General features: G+C 39.3%; 1 protein-coding gene across 1 annotated transcript in view; it reads left to right on the top strand.

Moving 5' to 3' along the window:
* ADAMTSL1 (ADAMTS like 1) overlaps positions 1-21,095 on the top strand; it is a gene marked incomplete at both ends in the record, with an annotated part of 347,299 nt that overhangs the window by 196,757 nt on the left and 129,447 nt on the right. The window contains 2 exons of the mRNA XM_084305155.1: positions 2,964-3,200; positions 20,219-20,345. Coding sequence (XP_084161281.1) covers positions 2,964-3,200; positions 20,219-20,345 — 364 coding nt within the window. The remainder of the gene's footprint in view (positions 1-2,963; positions 3,201-20,218; positions 20,346-21,095) is intronic.

Consider the following 21,095-nt stretch of genomic DNA (forward strand, 5'->3'; position numbering starts at 1 on the left):
TTCCTTGAATGGCTTCAGGTTTCACATGCAAACTTTTTTAAATGCAAGCTCTGTTATTTAAATCCATTGTCTTATTTTGATCATTATATCAAAGAGTGGAAGTATTTAACATTGGTCCTGATCACCTGCAGTGTCCCGAAAGTTTGTTACATTGACCATACATTTTTTATTTCTTTGATTTAAAAATAAAATCTGACACAACAAATATAGTATTGAATCCTTTACAAAGCAGGATTATGAGCTCTGTATGTTGTGTGTTCTAAAGGGCCTTGCTGTCTTTGTAAAAAATAAAGTTATTGCAAGCCAGGAAGTTTCAAAGGTAGAGCCAAACTTGAAACAAACAAGAGAGTTGGCTTGGCTCTCTGCAACAAGCATAAGCCAGGCAAAGAGACCTGACTGTATTTGCTTATGGACAGAAAAATTCAGGGAAGGGCATGCATCAGAAGATTTTTTGGCAGAAAATAAGGCCACAGTGTTCCTCTTTACTTGTCCCTTCTTTGGTGAAAATAGAGCTAAAGTAGATCTTGGGTCAAGTGGTAACTGTCTTGTTCATCGTCTGTTTAAAAGCAGAACAGAAAGACCCTTTTTCTCTACTATTCTCTTTTAGATTACTATGGAGGAATAATGAAATTCCTACATAATCTGCTCTCTTCACTCTCTGCTATTGTCCAAGTTTTTCCTGTATTAACAGTTTGCCTAGATCACAAAAAAGGCCTGAATGCCTGATTGTTGTTGTTTGTTTGTTTGTTTGTTTTGTTTTGTTTTCTGGAGATTTTAAAATCAAACAAATAAAATCAACCTTTTATCTTCAAAAAGATATATATCATCCACAAGTTATGAAGAGACAAGTTGTATGTTGTTTAAGTCCTCCCATAGTAAGATTCCAGTTATGAACTTGGACTTTCAGTATTGACTTCCAAGGAGAGTGGATGAGCTCTACATTATCAGTATTTGATACATATTTTTCTACGGCAAGATTTGGCCCAAATCCTTTTCTTCTTCTTAATTCATTTAACCTTTTGTAGCAAGAGCACTACCTCCTTGTACTTAAACACCAGAACTGTGCCTGGAGCTTGACCCGTCATATTTAGGCTGCATCACACTCAAATAGAGAGCAAACTAACTGAAAATTTGCTCTCATGGTACAAAGCAAATTAACTGAAAATCTGTGGCTTATGGCCATGGCTTGTATGTGTGTATAGTTCACTGTAAGAAATGTTTGGAGTGGTGTGATCTAACATCATTCAACATTCAAGCATAATGGGCGTAACCACATTGCCACTACACAGTGAATGACGGGCCAGATTCATTATCCTGGGTTTGTGCCAAGAGTATACAAATGATGAATTTATAGCCAAGATTCTGCCAGTTTTCTTCAAGAGCAGATTTGAAAGCTTGATTGTTAAGAGAGGTTTTCTTAATACAAAACAATGCAAACCTCTAAATCCTGTCTAAAGGAGCAGGAAAGAGCTAGTGAATGAAGATGTAGAAAAAGGTCTGAGAAACAGAGGTGGCCATTTAAACCTCAGAGGAGTTATTTTGCCTGAATAGCAGCAAAATTTTCCTAGCTGGGATGATATGTGAATTAGTTTGTCATCAATAACACCAGAATTTCTACAGGAGGAGGTAGTTATTTTGAGGACAAACAGATAAAACGGAAAACCTATAAGGACATTATCTGGTTGTATATATGTAAAAACCCCCTCCTTCAAGTATATAATCAACATTAGTACTTCTCCCTAAATAAATGTTATGATCCTCAACCAAAGGTATTGCAGGTATTCATTTCGTCTGGTATTTGACCAGATGCCAGTGTGGAGCAGATTTCCTTATGACTGCAAGATGGAGGACTGTAGGGCCTTAATAATCTGAGGCAGCTGTATTTCCAGTACTTGCTGTTTTGTCATAATTCTCATGATGGTGGATGTTTCTCCTAAACGTTAGCTCCTGTATTCCTGTAATTTTATAAGAAATTCAAATTACTTCTAAAAAAAAAAACAATAAAAAAAAAAAAAAAAGATGAATCTTTGTGGTTGCTTGCACAGGAAAACTTGAAAATATCAGGCTTTAAGGATCAAAAACAGGAAGGGAGATAAAAAGAGCTCATGTTTATTTTGCCTGAAGTCTCATGATTTTGAAGTTTTTCTTGTTCTCTTGAGAGGTTAACTCATGGTTTTCAGTGTTAAATGACAGCAAGAAAGTATCTGTGAGATAGAAAAAAAGTAACTTTCTAATCTCAAGAAGATAAATTAACAAAAGACTTGAAGTACTATGAGTGATCTTTGTTTTTTTTATATCAGGGTACTGGGTGTAGAGTCAGATTAGATGTCTCACAAGCCTCCTAAAGGATTAGCAAAGCACAGTAAAATCATAAGTTTCTAATTATGTGAGTTATAAAATCTTTGCCTCTAATAGATTGAAAAATATAAATATGTATTACATTTTTTCTTATTTCTATTTCCATACTAACCAATTTAAGCCACAGGGGAAAACAACAGTGAAGAAAATTTAAACACATAACTGAACCCAGTTTTGTTTGTTTGTTTGTTTTCTTTTTCTTCAAACAGGAAAAGTTGGTTGGCAGGATGGCTGTGCTCACACAAATATGCACATTTGTGCACAAGTGGAAAAAATTTTGTAAGAGCATTTGAGGACTGACAGGTTCTGTGGTTAAGATACATAAAGTGTGTTTCTTGTGTCTCCTGCATACTTACACGTGGTCTTGATGTTTTTTCAGTAATTCTGGGGAAAGAAGAAAAGAAGGCATAATTATACTTTGAATGTATATGTTGAATGTATATGTTGAAATATGTAGCTATAGCTGTCTCTTCTATTTCAGTCTGAAATATTCTAAACAGAAAATTTGGGTACATCTTGTCACTGTGAAGTTTGGCCAGCTACACAACACTGTGGTCACTCATCACAAGTAGACTCACTGACCTTTTCCTCCTCCTTTTCTGCAGGATTGCCCTCCAGAAGCAGGTGATTTTCGTGCTCAGCAGTGCTCGGCACACAATGATGTCAAGTACCAGGGGCAGTTTTATGAGTGGCTTCCTGTCTCTAATGATCCTGACAACCCGTGCTCGCTGAAGTGCCAGGCCAGAGGGGCAGCTTTGGTTGTAGAACTGGCACCGAAGGTTCTGGATGGGACCCGGTGCTACACTGAATCCCTGGACATGTGCATCAGCGGCTTGTGCCAAGTAAGGAGAGAAGCCGTACTCTGCCACCTTTGTTGATGACTTCTTACCTCAGTTCTCTCTTACATGTTCTCTTCTTCTCCATACCTGTATCATTTAGGGTTCTTTTTAGTCATCTGTTTTCATAATCTTGTTCTCTTTACTGTTATCTTGTTTGGAAGAGGTATACAAAATCAATGAGCAAAAGTTATTTTCTCACTTATACAGTATCCTTGGGTTTTTTGGAGGAATGTTATCTCAGGTTTTGAACTGTTTTGTAGTTAGCTGCAGTAGTAGATCAAGTTTGAAAGTATTCTAAAAAAATAAGTTTAGCTTTTTATTTTGCTTTGCAAAAGCTTTCCAGGTCTAGAAAATTATGTTGTCTTTGAGGATTATTGCTCCCTATAAGTCACAAACCACATAGTGGTGATGAAGTACAAAACTGGAAAATCTACCAGTTGTTTGTAACATAACTGAGCAAGCTGCTACACCTCTTTGGGCCTCAGTTTATCCATTTGTTAAAAGTGAGACTTTTTAACCCTTAAATTCATGTCTAGAATTCACGTCTAAATTCAGCCAATTTATTGACATCCTAATTTGTCTTCTTCATTTCACTGAGTTGCATTTCTATTACCTTTTATTTATGTATTGCATTTATATATATATTACTGTTATTTTGAACCTATCTACATCAAACTTTATTTGCTTGAGCTGCTTATAGACTACAGGCTAATGGATACATTTGTGCTATCTCTGTTAGCACCAAGCACACTTCAATATTAGATAAGGCAAAGTTTGGGTTCATGTTTCAATGTCCAGTTTCCTTCAAATCTAAGTAGATTTTATACATTGTTGGCTTTCTATGTATTTTCAGCCACATTATGTACCTTAGGAAGTTTTCTCCCCTGCTTTTTTTTCTCTTTGATTTTCTATCAAATTTTCTGTCATATTTCATTGATTTTATTATACTGCATTCTGATGAAGAGCCAGCCTTATGTGGTGCTCTCTAAAATCATACTGTAATTTGTTAAATGCATGGACTTCTTTCCCTTTTCTTTGACTGACAGTTCATCTGTTCTGTTCTCTACCATCACATTTTTTATACTCTCTGATCTGACAGCTTTGCTGGGTTGTGGGTTGTGCCCTTCCCTGCCATGTCCCTGTGACTGCCTGCCATATTTCTTGCTGTGTGTTTTCCCTTGATTATTCACTCAAGCAGCCACCTGAGTGTTAGTGCAGCTCTCTCTATTCCCTCACACTTTCATATTTCGGGCTCTAGAAAAACCCTGATCAGGATGCAGCACTGGATTGTGAGGAGCATGGTTATATATGCTCTGAAAGGCCTGTAACCCAATCACCAGTAACCATAAAAATTCTGGGACTTTTACTAAGGAAAACAAAATCTCTTTCCTGTTATCCAGTTTCTTCTAACATTTCCCTTCCACAAACCAGACTCCTTGGTTTTCTGTCTCTGATTCTGCTGAAGGGGAAGTATTCCATTTTTGTTTCTGTCTTTCTCTATTTTCCTGACCATTTTCACTTGTTCTTCCTGTTATCATAGTCTTCATAGTTGGTTCACTTTCAATTTAATTTTTGTCTTCTGATTTTCTGAATTCCACAAATATTCCTTTTGTTAACTCTGGCAAGGAAGAGCAAGAATATCAGTCTTTGCTTTCTCAGGTGATCAAGGGTTATCCAAGGCTTCTGCTGTCTCCAGTATTAATGGCAGAATCTGTGTGGGGCTGTGTGCCACCAGATCAGGATGATTATGTTATTTATTAAATGTTTTGCCAGGCAGCTAGGTGCTATACAGTGTTTCCAAAGAACAGCTCCCATCAGTATTGTAGCCAAAACTGCACCTGATGTAGATGAGTACTTCCCTGAAGCCACATTCACTGATCAGGTGCTTGCAGTCTGGGAAGTCTCTTATATTTACACATGTGGCATGGTGCTTCTGCATTCCTCCTTCCCAGCCCAAGGAGCCCAGATTCACAGGGACTGGAAAAGTGATAATACAGCAGTTTCCCAGTTCACACAGGATCTCTGTGTCCCCTCCTTTCTCACAGGCACTTACTCTTTTCACTTAATTCTCTCTCTCTCTCTCCCCCTCTCTCTCTCTTTTTTTTTTTTTTTTTTTTTTTTTTTTTTCTCCCCTCCCTGTAATATGAGCCTCAGTGAAGTGTGCCATCTGAGGTCTTGCTTTTAACATTTTAGCCACAGAACAAGACAACAGCATTCCTTCACCATGAAAAATCATGATAGCCCTCACAAATTTACAGCATTCTAATATTAAAATGTTAAACTTTGAAAATGTCCATTACTAGAACATTCCCTTTTATCCAACTCCTACAGGGACATGATTAAGTAAGCTCTCCCACCAAATGCAAAACTTGTAACCACTGGCTCTGAACGATAGCATAAATTTACTTGCAAAAACTTTTTTTTTTTTTTTTTAAAGAATTATGCTGCAATTAATAGCAACATTTAGGAGTATGGTGCTTATTAAAAAATCCATAAAAATTGATTTGATGTATGCCTGGGTTTTGTTAAAAGCTGACTGCTTTCTTACACATGCAGGTGTATAAGACCTACTGACTCCTTTAAAATTCTCTAAAGAATCAAAATAAAGGGGCAAACTTTTGCATTCTTTTATTTCAGTTTAAACCAGGAATAATTTAACATTAGTCATAGATTATTCTGCTATTGAAAAATCAACTCTGATACTAATTGTATGTTTGTTATTATTGCTGCCACTACAGTTGTTGTTGTTGTTATTAAAGCCTGTTAAATTATTTTCTGTTTATACTGGAATGGCAGAATGAAACATATTATAGCTCTAATAGCAGGATTAGACACAAAAATACAAAAGGTGGTCATTCCTGAGGAGGCCTTCAGGGAAGTTTGCTACTTTGAAAAGAATGGGGCTGGAAAAAGCACACTTGTTTCTTCTTTCAGAACTATCCATCTTTCTCCATCTGGTGGTTTTACCCATCTCAGCAGTTGAACTCCCCCATAACCGCGCTCTCACTCCCCGTCCTCAAAGAAAAAATGGGAGAAAATACTACAGAAAAGGCTCAAGGGTTGAGATAAGGACAGGAAGATAGCTCACCAGTTATCATCGTGGGCAAAACAGACTCAGCTCAGAAAGATTAATGCAATTTATTGTCTATTACTAACAGAATAGAGCACTGAAAAACTAAATGCAAACTAAAAACCTTTTCCCTGTATACACCCTTCTACCTGCTCCCCCTGAGCGGTGCAGGGGAACGGGGAATGGGGGCTGCCGTCATTCTCTGTTGCTTTGTCTCCGCCACTCCTTCACAGCCTCTCTCTGCCCCTGCTCTCTGTGGGGTCCCTCCCATGGATGCCATCCTTCCCGAACTGAGCCTGCGGGGGCTGCCCACAGGCAGCAGCTCCTCAGGCACTGCTCCCACACGGCTCCGTACCACGGGGTCCATCCATCCCCCAGGAGCAACCTGCTCCAGCACGGGTCCCCCACGGGTGGGCGGCAGCTCCCCCCATACCCCCTGCTCCTGCGTGGGCTCTGGCCAATGGCAAGTCCCTTTGGAGCTGTCTGGAGCTGGCTCTGATCTGACACGGGGCAGCTGCTGGATTCTGCTGCAGTCCCCCTGCTAATGGGCCTTTGCTGTGTAAACCTGATACACTCCATTACATTCTTTTCATTTTGGAGGTTGTTAGTTAAAGAGAACTGTATCTCATAAAATCTTATCTTAATGTCTGATATTTATGGTAGTATTCATTTGTTGTATTTACAGATCAATCACCATATAGTACTAGTGGTAGTTTATAATCTTCTCTGACTGATTGATTGATTTACAAGACTTTTTCCTGCTAAGATGAATAGTGAAGTCATCAGATAGCAGGATTACTGCCCCCTTATTTACCTTTCACAAACTCTGATAAGTACCTGTAGTAAAAGTGGTCAGTCTATGGACACCAGGATGCTATGGACACTGGCTGAAAACCACTGACTTAAAAATAAATAAATACACTACGAAAGATTATTTAATAAAATGCCACGGCTTGAAATAACAAAAAGTATTGCTTGTTTTTGAAGTAAGTATTGCAATGGAATTGTAGCCAACAAAACAAATTTGTACTTGCAGAGCTATAGTTCATCTCAAGCTGAGGCAGTGAGTGCACTGGATTATGAATATTTTGCCAGAAGTCCATTTTGTATAGTTTTTTCATCTACTTCTCAAAAAAAAAAAACAAACAAAACAAAACAAAAAAAAAACCACTCTAATATTAGTCTTAAGTGCTAATTCTTAATATTTTGACATTACTCATCATTGCAAATCTATGATAAAAGATTTTGCTAGTGAGTGATAGATCAAATAAATTGATAGTGGAAAATATTTCTGATTAAGTGAGAAATTATCTTCTGGATGTTCATATGCTGTTTTGTCCAGTAGGGCCTGGATATGTATAATAGATGAATGAATAACATATAAATACAAAAAATAAATAAATAAATAAATAAATAAATTGGTTGGAAAAGAACTTAAAGATCATCAAGTCCTACAATCTGCCTAACACTACAAGTCCACTACTAAACAATGTCTCTAAGTACCACATTCATGCATCTCTTAAATACCTCCACTTCACTGGGGAGACCATTCCAATGCCTTACCAACCTTTCCATCAAGAAATTCTCTCTGATATCAGATCTAAGCTTCCTCTGACACAACTTGAGGCTGTTGCCTCATCTCTTATCACTTGTCAACTGAGAAAGGAGACTGACACCCTCCTCACTGCAAGTGCCTTTCAGGTAGCTGTAGAGAATGATGAAGTCTCCGCTCAGCCTTCTTTTTCTCTAGACTAAACAGCCCCAGTTCCCTTAGCTGCTCCTTATAACACATGTGTTTTTAGTTCCTTCACCAGCTTTGTTGATCTTCTTTGTGCATGCCCAAGCAACTCAATGTCCTTCATGTAGTGAAGGGCCCAAAACTGAACACAATAGTCACCAGTACTGGGTATAGAGAGACTATTGCTTTCTTAGTCCTGCTGGCTGCACTGTTTATGACAAAGGCTACAATGCTGTTGGCCTTCTTGGCCACCTGGACACACTGCTGGCTCATGTTCAGCCAGCTGTTGACCAGCACCTCCAGGTCTTTTTCTGCTGGGCAGCTTTCCAGCCACTCTTCATCAAGGCTATATGGCTTCATGGGGCTGTTGTGAGCCCAGCACAGGACCCAGCATTTAGCCTTCCTGAATGTCATGTGGAAGGATTCAACCCATCCGTCCAGCCTGTCCAAATCCTTGTGCAGTCTTCGTACTCTCAAGCAGATCAACTCTCCTGCCCATCTTGGTGTCATCTGCAACTTACTGAAGGTGCATTCAATCCCCTCATCCAGGTCATTGATTAAAATGTTAAACAAATCTGGCTACAATACTGAGACCTGGAGATCACAGGTTGTGACTGCCCACCAACCAGATTTAACTCCATTCACAACAACCTTTTGTGCCTAGCCATTTAGACATGTTTTTGCCCAGTGAACTGTACATTTGTCCAGAACAAGAGCAGACACTTTCTCCTGGAAAGGGCTGTGAGAAACAGTATCAATTGCTTTTCTGAAGTCCAGGTAAACAACGTCTTTGTTTACACAGACTTTCTCTTCTCCATTAAGCAGGTGATCTTGTCATGGAAGGATATCAGGTTAGTCAGGCAGGATCCAACTTTTATAAGTCCCCGCTGACTGTGTCTGATCACCTGGTTGTCCTGTATGTGCTGTGTGATGGCACTCAAGATGATCTGCTTTGTGACCTTCCCTGGCACCAAGGTCATACTGATGGGCCTATAGTATTTCCTCTCCTTGTAGATGGGTGTTGCATTCACCAACCTCCAGTCAACTGGGACCTCTCCAGTCAGCCAGGACTCTGCTAAATTTTTTTAAATGGTTTGTCAGACACTTCTGCCAGCTTCTTCAGCAGCCTTGAGAGGATCCTATCTAGCTGCATATATTTGTGGGTGTCCAAGTGGTCCAGTAGATTGCTAATCATTTTCCCCTGGATCATAGTGGCTGTATTGTGCCCCTTGCCTCTGTCTTCCTGCTCCATGGACTGAGTACCCTGAGAAGAATTAGTCTTACTAATAAAAACTGAGGCAAAGAAGGCATTAAGTAACTCAGCCTTTTTCTCATCCCTTGCCATTCTGTTGCCCCCCTGTATCCAATAAAGGATGGAGATTCTCTTTAGTTCTCCTTTTCTTTTATGTAGTTATATTTTTATTGCCTTTTATTGTAGTGGACAAGTTAAGCTCTAGCTGGGCTTTGGCCCTTCTCATTTCCTTCCTGTATAACCTCACAACATCTTTATAGTCCTCCTGAATTGCCTGCTTCTTCTTCATAGACTCCTTTTGTTGTTTGTTTTTTGTTTGTTTGTTTGTTTGTTTTTTGTTTTTTTTTGTTTTTTCCTTTTCTCAAGTTCCAGAAGCTTTTCTTCCCTGCTAGCATATCTTTCAGAACTTAGGGACAGCCTGCTCATGTGCCTTTAAGGTTTCATTCTTGAAAAATGTCTAGTCTTCCTGGATCCTTCTGCCCTTTAGAACTACTTCCTAAAGGACCTGTCAACTAGGTCCCTAAATGGGCCAAAATCAGACCTACAAAAATGCAAAACAGTAGTTCTACTACTGTATATGCAAGAGTATGAAAGTTACACACCTATCTTTTCCCTCATCCTCTTTTGCAGGTTTTTCTGCAGTGATGTTTTGTTAAATGGTTTTTCCCACTGTATATTTACCACATTGTTATGTTCTTTATATATACAAGCTTGTATTGTTATGTATATACATGTATGCGTATGCTTATGGTTCTAAATTTTTACATCAGAGACAGTGGCTGCAGGTGCTTAATGTCAGAACAGTGACGTGCTCTGCTTTAAGTAATAACTGTGCTATATTGCCTGTCAACCTTCAGAGTAACTCATGATTTAGGGATGTACAGTTTCTCTTTCTCCCTTTCCAAATACAGAGTATTGTTTTATGGACTCTTTCCTGTTTCTGGCTTAACCTCTCAATACACAGCTAATCAGGATGAGGGTATCACTTAACGCGGTAGCATATTTGGTACATGGATGTTGTATTCACTGACACAATAAACCTGCTTACTACTAAAATATGGATTTTAAAGAACGTGGATTAGATAGGCACTTCAGCAGGCTTTTGAAGGTTCATAGATGTCTTCCTTTGGGACGCACTTGGGGCACAGCTGCAGAAATGGGCCCATGAGCCCCAGACTGTTCTTAGTTAGTCCTTAGCTTGTGACCCAATTGTTTTGCATGCTCTCCTCAAGCATTTCAAGTCAACTTTAGATTTGAGGAAGGAGAAGGCCAGGATTCTATCCTGTCCTGACTGAAGCCCTGGAAGAAAATAGCCTGTGTTTCTTCCACCCTACAGTTCTAATTGCTCTAATTTTAATGACTATTCTCATCCGTGCTTGCTACCATTAACACAGGGGATCAGGTTCTTCCTTTGAAAATATCCCATTTTCCTGCACTTTAATTTGGCATATTATCTGACTCTGAAAACTCTCAGAGGGATAAATTTCCAAAAAGATGTTCTTACCTGTTTTGCTGTTTTACATTCGTAGAAGAGTACTGAAAATACCCATCATTTGCCCATTTGATGGCAGAATAGAGAAATGGTGGCCTTTGTGCCATTAATTCTCTGCAAACAGGCACCATTTGTGTTTGTATTAGCATGTATTCATTTTTAGAGACATTCAGTCCCCCATGACACCTTTCACTAATATTTTTCTTCTGCCAAGACTGTGACAGAAGTCAGGTTAAAGCAAAAGAAAGCATTGGGGGGAAAATGTGTAGGTAATTAAATGTTGCTGGGATTTCAGTCTTCTGTCATTCAGTTATTTCTGGCTCCTTTTTGTTGCTTTTTTTTTTTTTTTTTTTCTTTTCTAAGCTACAAAAACTCCAGAAGAAAAGTACAAAAGGTGTAAAGATAACTGTTTTATTTAGGCAAAAAGGTGGCTATTTTTCCCCAGACATGCAGAAGGTATTACAACAGGATCAATTCTAAGTTGTCTTTTAGCTTAGCCCAGCTTTTTGGCCTGATGCTTAAAACTACTTTGCAGTTTCTTATGTCTGCACAAAACTCCTGAACATAAGTACTCAAAAGTAATCCATCCTTTGGGGGACTACATTGAAACCTAGATGTTTTCTGGGGAAACAAGCATTTCAAAAAGTACTGAATCCTTGATTTCTGACAGTCAGGTACTTTTGAGCTGTGTCAGGCTGAACAGCTTGAACTGCTGCTTGAGTCTTTTGTTTAATACTCTCATCTTCATCTATCTCAAGTTATGTGGATAGCAAACCTGAATTTTGTTTTGTTGCTGATAACTATCATTGTTCTGAGATGAAAGAAGTAGCTTTGATGTGACATTGTTCCAACACACATAAATGAGTGGGATGGAGAACCTAATGACTCAGAAATGTAATTGTCAAATTCTTAAATTGCTATTATTATGCCAGGTAACAACATTTTTGTGGCAGAGAGTGGCAAGGAAATGGGGATACGTTTATTGTGTGAAGGAATCTGCATTTGCATTATTAGAACTTCACTCCCCAGCCCTGAGCTATCAGTTTTCCACTTTATTATCCAACAGAGATTGGCACCATTGCAGAGGCTTTTTGTTCTAGTCTTTCAGCAGAAACAATACCTGCTGTTACTCCCAAGAAGACAAACTGTCTACTGTGCATGGTGTACTTGACCAGCAGCATACAGAGCACATCCGTTTGCCAAGGCAAAGCACATTGTAATTCAGGAGCTTACAAAAAATAAAATAATAATAATTAAAAAAAAGATCAATTTGGAGGCTTGTTACAGATACTAAGAAGTTGTCTATGTGTATGTATTTCCTTAGCCTACCTAAGACCTGAGGTGCGTAGAGTAGCCCAGGAGGTTTAGTGCTGTGTGAAGACAGCAGTATATCCATGCTGACTGGGTGGTTTTGAATGTTCCCACCAACACTGTTGTATGGGTCTCACTAAAGACCATGAGTCTTACAGTTTTCATGAAGATCCAGGACAAGGTGGTACTGCAGACCCCTTAGGTCCTTTGTCATCCTGTCTTCTCATAGAGCCTGCATGTACTCTTCTTACCCACTGAGGAGCAGGCTAGAATACCATATAAACTAGAAGTTTCAGCAGTGGCTTGGGAGCCTGCAGTCCCTCTTAATTATTTGAACTCTGGGTGAATTTTGTCCTTTGATAACACAGATGGCATGACTGCCTGAAGCACCAGAAAGCCTGTGCTGGCACTCTGTCTGTAGCAAGGCACTGCAGCTGGATCCCCCTTTATCCAGACCGACGGAGAACAGACTCCTGCCAACAAAAGAAGTCTGTTTGAGAGTAGGAAGCTTGTACACCCAACAGAAGAGAGGTCTGAGTGTCAGTATCAAGCACGCCACAAAGCCACACCAGAGCTGACAAAGGACCACAGTCAAATGTAAAGTGTCACAAGAGCCAATTAAATGCTTTTACAGTTTAGTGCTTCATAGTCTGGGAGAAGAGAGTGGGCCCAGAGGGCAGGCTTCATAGAATTTGCTTTTGGTTTCTCAAGCACATTGTTCTGAAGATACTTACAGAGAATTGCCTTGGTGAGTTTTGATTTATAATGGCCTGTGCAATCACTTTCTGCTGTAGTATTCTTACCCCCTTTCACAAAACATGGCAAATCTTTCCCTTGGAAATGCTAAATAAGCTATCCAACCAGATGATATGTGGGAATCTTTTAGAGAAAATCTAGTATTTCAGTAGTAACCTGCTATAGAGCACTGCCTTGAAAAAGTCTTTTTTTTTTTTTTTTTTTTCATTCTCCTCCATGAATTAGAGCACAGGTATGCAGGAATATAGCAGAAACTCATTCTTACTTTTGCAGAAGATCGGCATATGAACCCACATATAGGAAAATTAAAGGAAAGCATGAATGAGATGGATAAGGGAAGATGAATGATTACAAAAGCCTCTTCTGCAGCAGGTTTTCTCTTGTCATCTGTCTATAAACTCTTTGAACTTAATTCTGTTTAAATATTGCTCTTTACAGAATGATAGAGTCTGGATTTGTGTATCGTCAGAGAATGAACTAGATGTGGCTTAGTTTCCATATATCTGGTCTTTCTTATGTTGGCCCAAACAGTAAATTGGTTGTATGTATGACTGAACCTGCAAAATTCAACCTTTTAATGCAGGAAGATTAGTTCTAATGAAATTTGCCTATAAGGATAGGAGTTGCCTTTTTCCCACATCCAAGACTTTAATGTATCTATAAATCCTCATTTAGAAGTTGCAGCTTTTAAATGAATTTAATTACTTCTTTTTAAATCAAGGGCGGTTTCAGAATGAGGTCACATTTATTCTTTTCCCTGAGGGAAACCTGAGTAATAGGCACTTATCTTGAGTTTCTTCTGCTAATAGATGTTTGCTGTTTGCTTCTAGAGCTATGGCTAAACCATTGACTCCCTAAGTACTGTGTCCAACATGCTGGCAAGGCTCCATGAGGGTCATTGTCTCGGTTTAAACATAGTAATAGCTGAGAATTGTGACTGCCTTGAAATGCTAGGCTGATGGGGCAGATACCAGACAGGATCTGCAAATCAGTTACACTGAATTACTGAGCTGGCCAGCCACATCCTTATTGTGCTAGATGGTGGATCTCAGTCACTAAAGTGGTTATTTTTAACAATTTGGCTACTGATCAGTGACAAAAGCTTGTTTATGCTGCCTGAACAGCTGTAAGTTGCTCTTGGCTCAAGTGTCAAACAGGCCCATTGGCTGCACATGTCACTAGGCCTAGCTAGCACATGCCACTTCTACCAGCACAATTACAAATTGCCTTGCCATTGTGAAAATCATCTTACAGTTGCTGTTTGTGGTGTGGCTCCACCTAAATTCTGTGGGGTAAGAGGATCCAGCCTGGTGCTTGGTGCTGCACAAGAGCATGCCTGTCACAGGATGGTGTCGTGTCTGGAGGCAGGCTGTGCTAGGTAAATGCTGAGGCTGGGAAGTGTCAGCACGAAACATAAAGTGAACTGGAAGGCAGACACCACTGCAACAGGGGCTGTGCGTCCCTATATCACAGACACCAGTCTGGTTCCAGCTTGCAATACAGCCTGAAGCTTGTTCTCTCCACAATAATTTAAAGAGTACAACAGCTCTTCACCCTGATTGTAAAATGGTGTTTTGAACTCAGCTGAAAGAGTGGCTTGGATCCAAAACTTTCTTCAGCTGAGCAGTGACAATCTACACAAGTCCCAGTTTGAGCCCCACATTAGTTTCCAAGTGAAGGGCAACTTTGTTTTTCTCAGAATCTCAGAACTCCTTGTGTTTGAACTGCAGACATGCCCTTTGAAAAACAGGGAGATTTATTTATAATTGGCTAGATTTGCAAGCTCGCTTTATTACATTATTTCCTGCCCAGGGTTTCTTAATACTGAATAGAAATGATTATGAAAACTTCTTACTTCAGGGCATTTCCAGGCTAGCAGGGCTGAAGCAGAACCTGTCATTGCTGGTCCAGTTTTATTTCTGGAAAAATCTGCTAAACTGAGCCAGAGTTCAAGTCCAGAAAGGGAACATATACACGCATAACATTCATGCACGCACTCAGTGAATTTGTTCCAACCCCCGTCATTGGACTTGAAACCTAATGCCTTTAAATTATGCATAAGCAGTTGTTCTGTTAACTTGATAACCCTTTTTTTTTTTTTTTTTTTTTTTTTCTTGCAAGGTCTTGTAAAAATTTCTTTATTTATATATCTCAGAGTCAGGAATATCCCTATTATTCTGTTTTGCCAGCTCACTGGCTGTCAGTGGAGTAAAACTGGGAGTGGGGAAGAATCAAACTCAGCATGAAGTGTGGGACTTCAGCCTAGAATGTAATATGGAATCTTTACCTCTAAGCAGAACTGTGATATCTTAAGCCAGAAAACAATACAGGCTCTGCCAGCTAGGGATTAGCTGTTATTATTCTGGCTTTTTGTTGCTAGCTTTTTATGCTAAACCCATAAAGATAATAAAAAGTCTGCCCACTTTAGAGTATATATTGTCATAGGATGAGATGCTAAACTGGGCAGGGAGGTGATACTCACCTGTGCCTTCCTCACTCTAGTATTGCATAGCTGATATATGGATATATATACTGTACTTTATGAGCATTTAACCACAACAGCAATATGCTTCATAGGAAGTCCTTTAGGAATATGTAAAAACTTCATCCTAAGTGTACTGAACTTACAGGTGAGTTTTCTTTATTTTAATGGGGTTTGGATTAGGCTGCCAGGGAACTGAATGGAGCTGCCTCTGACATTTTGTGTGGTACCAATCTGCTGTTCAAGCCTCGTACCACACTTCAGCAATTTGAAACTCTGAAGATTTCAGTGTGGAAAGTCTGTGCTTCATTACCCTTCTTTAAGTGGAGGAAACTTAATGTGTAATAGAAATGAATACGAAAACTGCTTACTTCAGAACATTTCTAGGCACAATATGTTGCAGTAATCCATTTTCATTCCTGGTAGGGGCTTCCTTCCCAACACTTTATGGATTGAAACAGACTTCATCTCCCTAACCCCCCCAGGATATATTAAGATTAACACTAGAATGCATTGGAAAAGGAAGTTTCCATCCCACAGAAACTTCAGAATTTCAACATTGGTTCCAGTTACAAACTAAGATGAGGAGTTGATATTTCAAAGCTTTTCAAAGTGAAATATTCCCCAGACCTTTGATTCACAAATGTCAGTGTTTTGTTTCAAACTGTGTCCACCAAACCTTTGCTCTGAGCTGTGGGTCAGAGGCACAATATCCCTATTCACTCCTTGCCTACTGACCCAGGCAAGCAGTATCTTCCATGGTACTTATTTTCATGGCGAATCTTTAACCAACTCTGGTCAGGTCAGTATGTCCGTATGTCAGTGGTCATCTAGAAAAACAGGTTTTCTAGCTCTGCAGTCTAAGTTAACCTACTTTTCCTGAAAGCTGGGTCTCTGCTAGTGTGTTGTATCTTCAGCATAATCCATTGCAATGACTATTCCAAAACCTATTCTTCTTCATTTTGTTCATGTTGTTCATTTTGTTCAAGAAACACCTCTGCCTTCCTTGCTAACTCTCTGCAGACCTTGGGAGTGGTGGTGATATATTTTTACCTGGACCTTCATCCTTCATTGTGAGTTAGTTCTCTGCTGCCTTGTTGGAGCAGAGATTTGGACAGAAATGTTAAGGACGTTACATATTCTCATTCCAACACAGCCAAACTTAAGTTTCTCCTGCTTGTTGAGGCAAAAGTTATTATTCCTCTCAGTAACTCTGTATTTTTTTAGGAGCACTTTAATATTTACTTGTCTGATCTTTTATTTTTATAAGTGTCCAACCTATAGACTATTTTCATGTAAGAGATAATAAAAAGTAACATAAGAGATTAGGAGTAATGCTTTTTGGTTCTAAAGCTTTGAGGACTCCATTGCAAAGCCTATCTGGCTTTTTACTGAGTGTAATCATCTGCAAAAGACTGAAGAAGGATTTCTCTGAAGAAGGACTTCCCTCAGTAAGAAAGGGGAAAAACAACCAACCAAAACAAACAAACAAACAAACAAAAAAAGTGAACAGTGAAGTGAACTTGGAAATATTTTTTCATTCAGGCATCAGTTAAATTAATCACAGAAGAACCTTTCCCTAAGCCCCAGCCTGACCCTCCTCTGTCCCAGCTCCATGCCATTCCCTTGGGTCCTGTCACTGTCCCCAGAGAGCAGAGCTCAACGCCTGCCCCTCCACTCCCCTCGTGAGGGAGCTGCAGGCCACGATGAGACCTCCCCTCAGCCTGCTCTGCTCGGGGCTGAACAAACCAAGGGACCTCAGCTGCTCCTCATATGTCTTCCTCTCTGGATCCTTCACCATCTTTGTAGCCCTTCTTTGGACACTCTCTAATAGTTTTATGTCCTTCTTGTCTTGTGGTGCCCAGAACTGCACACAGTACTCAAGGTGAGGCAGCACCAGCGCAGAGTAGAGCAGGACAATCACTTCCCCCCACCGGCTAGCAATGCCACGCCTGATGCACCCCAGGGTACAGCTGGCAATTTTGACTGCCAGAGTATGCTTCTGGCTCACATTCAACTTGCCATCAACCAAAACCCCCAGGTCCTTATCTGCAGGGTGTTTCTCCATCTTCTCATCCCCCAGTCTGTATGTACGAACAGGTTTGCCCTGTCCTGGCTGCAGAATTGAGCACTTGCACTTGTTAAACTTCATGTGGTTGGTGGTTGCTCAGCCCTCTAATTTGTCAACATCTCACTGCAGGGTGATATTTGACCATTTTGACCATTTGCACAGTTTTCCTTTTTTTGTTTTGTTTTGTTTTGTTTTGTTTTGTTTTGTTTTGTTTGTTTGTTTGTTTTGGTTTGTTTTATTAAATATATATATTTATATATAGTTGCTTGGAATCTTCTGTAATCACTCATAAGGATTTTAAATGAAAATTTAATACATGTTCTAACAGCTCTGAATATCTATTAGGACAGATAGCTAGTATAGCTAACCAAAAAGCCACCTGGGAAATTTGCGGAGAAATAGTAAATTTATTTAATTTTGTCAAAGATTCTGAAAGTATACGGTTATCTGAGAGACGTTACCAAGTACAGGAAGATGTACATGTTCTGTGCATGCTATTTAAATTTTGGTGTTCACCTGAGGTCTCCGTTTTATTTAATGTTTCCATTTGAAATACAGCATTTTCAATAAAATAATTATTTTTGTGCCATACAATGGCAATGAATATCTGTCTCAAAAAGAACAATGAACTTCAGTATGTCTTCCTTTTACACCTGAGATTTTCCTGGTGGTTTCCTCTACAAGTTGTGACCTAGCCCCAGATTGCTCAATTTATAAATTTACTTTAATCAGAATGCAGCCCATGGCAACATGCAAGTTGATGATTCACAAAGTTAAAAAAGGCTTTAAAGTAGTAAAGGCTGTTTTTGAAATTGTTTTCCTCATCTCTGAGTTTCAAGTTCAGCCCTTTTCACATTCATGCAGTTTGTGTGTTCTTTTCAAAATAGGTGGAAACGTATAGATATGGATACCATTCTAGACTGAATCATTGAATTAATATAAAATATGTTATGGACAGGTATGGAAGGGAATTCTGGCCTTTCCAATTATGTATGCATTCTTCAGCAGGACACTTCTCACCCTGGAGGTTAGTGATCTGTAGTGGTGCACTTGAATGAAAGTCATCTGAGTTGTAGGCATTGTGTCAGACAGTTTAAATCTTACACGGTATGACTGATAGAGTATATCTGTAATCGGAAGCTTTGTATAGTAGTCATTGTCAAGATAATCTTAATTTTGTTGCAGCTGTCTAAGCATTATTTGCCATGGTGGTTTTAATGTGATAAAATATCTCTTGCAGTCTGGGTGTGACCAGTTTCTTAAAGAAATGTATCATTATTGCTTGACTATTACTCCATTAGCCTATGTTAGTTCCCATGGAGACATTATAATGTAGTGCAGAAGCGTGGTAGACTGACCCAGTTCTAACCCAGCAGAAGTGGGTAAAATCAAAGAAATTTAGCAGTTGTTTTCATCAACCCTTAATCTAAACCTCTAATGTTTGAAATTAAATTAATTATATCAGTATGACAGATAACCAAGGAAAATGTTTTTCTTTCACTAGTAAAATAATGATGTTAGAAATGGGAACTGAATTGCTGAAAGCAAATACCAAGCCTTAATCAAGGCCTACATTTTCACAGCAGAAAACAGAGGAAGTGTCAACATGACAAGTACAGCTAGCACTAGTAGGGTTCTGCAGTTGTGCACACACAAATAAGACATGGTAGTCTGATTGTTTAAGTGGGCAAGTTACATATGCAGCTTTTATGAGCCTGGAGGAAAAGTGTCCTACTTGCTCTTAACAGTTTCTAAGAGTCAACTTTCTGATTTTAACTGAAGCTCACTGATGGAGGAAATTTTAAAGCTGAACTTAGCACTTTACTTAAAATTCTCCCCATTTATAGATACTCTCTGGCTTAGTGTTAGCACAAACTCCTTAGAAGCAGAACTTATACACATTTATTTTTTCATTGCTTACTTTACATGCCAGAATGCTAGAAGGCCTTTCATTTTCTAATATATTTAAAGATAATTATAATGCTGTATGGACTTGCTTAATTTATTGAATTTCAAGTATTTGTGTATAAAATTCATAACATGGATCCAGAATTCAAAGTTCAAAGAAAAGGCCTATATTAGCACTGTGCTAAATAAATTTATATTCCATTTATTTAATTTTAAACCTATTAAATTATAAATTTGTATTTGATTATCCTGGGAACTATGTTTATGAATTGAGATGCCTAGCTTACTTATTTAAGTTTTAAAATTTTGAACAAAACAATTTACACATAAGTGTAAAACCAGTTTCTAAGCAGGTAATTAGACTTCTGACTCTAAGTTCTTTTGTTTAACCGTTCCTTCTGCCTTTATCAGATTTTTAAGTCTGAACACAGGCTTTGACTGTGTGGAGTAGGGTTATTGTCAAACATAATTAAAACCACATGTTTTTTCCAAATGTATAGCAGGTAAAATTTCCCTGCGATCTCAGCCATTTTACTATTATTTATCTGTGCTGCTCTGTGCTACTCTTTTCTCTTATCTATGTCTGTTTTCTGAGTATCTGTCTCCCTACCTACTTCAGGTATTTTTCGTTTTGAAATTCTTAAGAAGGACAACTTCTGATAGGATCCTGACCATGACATGTTGACTGTGCCCTAAAAAGAACAATCTCCAACAATACTCTTTTCTTTCTGTGGACTGCAAAAGCTATTGAATACTAAACTGCTCACTATCTCATGTCTGAAACTCCCATCCAGATTTGCTCAACCTCTTTCATTGCTAATGTACTTTATGGCCCTCTAGAGATGCTGAGAGAGAAATTGGCAGTAATTAGTTGCAGAGATGGATCGAGCAGTCAGTAAGTAGGTGTTCACATTGAACTGCACATCTTTCTCTCTTGCCAGATTGTTGGCTGTGACCGCCAGCTGGGAAGCGCTGTCAAGGAAGATAACTGTGGGGTCTGCAATGGCGATGGGTCCACCTGCCGTCTGGTTCGAGGCCAGTATAAGTCCCAGCTCTCAGCAAATAAACGTAAGCTGTCCCTTCTAGTAAAGTGCCATCTCTCCCCTTAGTGAAATGTATATTTCTTGCCAGGTATATTTCACTCCACTCTTTCTCAGGCAGTTGAGTGATCATCATCATACTAGATGTCCCCATTATTTCTTCCCTCTTGGGTTAAGTGACACTTGTTCAGACTATAGCTCTGGCTTTGTTAAAGCAAAAAGGATTGTGGAGAGGTTCCACTAGTGTATTCCCTATCTTACCTCACTAGCTGTTTGGGAAAAGCCAGGGAAAGAGAAGAGCTGGCTTCACCCACGTTGTTCTGGTAGTATTAGCTGACTGCATAGGACCCAGTCCATGCTGTAGTGAAAGCATTGTCTTATCCTGCCCCCAAGCAGAAAGGAATCCTGAGTGGGGATGGTGGTGCCAACCTGACACAATGCTCCATACCAAAATCTATACCAGAAGCACAGCTTCTTCTGCGTGCTAGCAGTCAAATTGTGCCTGCTTGAAAGGGTACAAACACTCATGGACCTTCCCAAACTGTCTGAGCCAGCTTTGACTGAAAGTGATGAAGTATCATGAGTGTGTTCCATTGATGGGGTTAATTTATCTGGACCCCCAGGTAGGCTTATCAGCCTGGTTACACTACCACAGAGGGAACTATAACTGCTTTGGTATGAGAGATGAAGCATGTCTGGTCACTTTGAAGGAAGGGTAGAAAGGTTGGCATGCCCTTATACCTAGGTAGATACACCTAAAAAAAACGTTAGCCTGTAA

This window comes from Netta rufina (assembly GCF_964035555.1).
Source record: "Netta rufina genome assembly, chromosome: Z".
NCBI classification, from domain to species: Eukaryota; Metazoa; Chordata; class Aves; order Anseriformes; family Anatidae; genus Netta; species Netta rufina.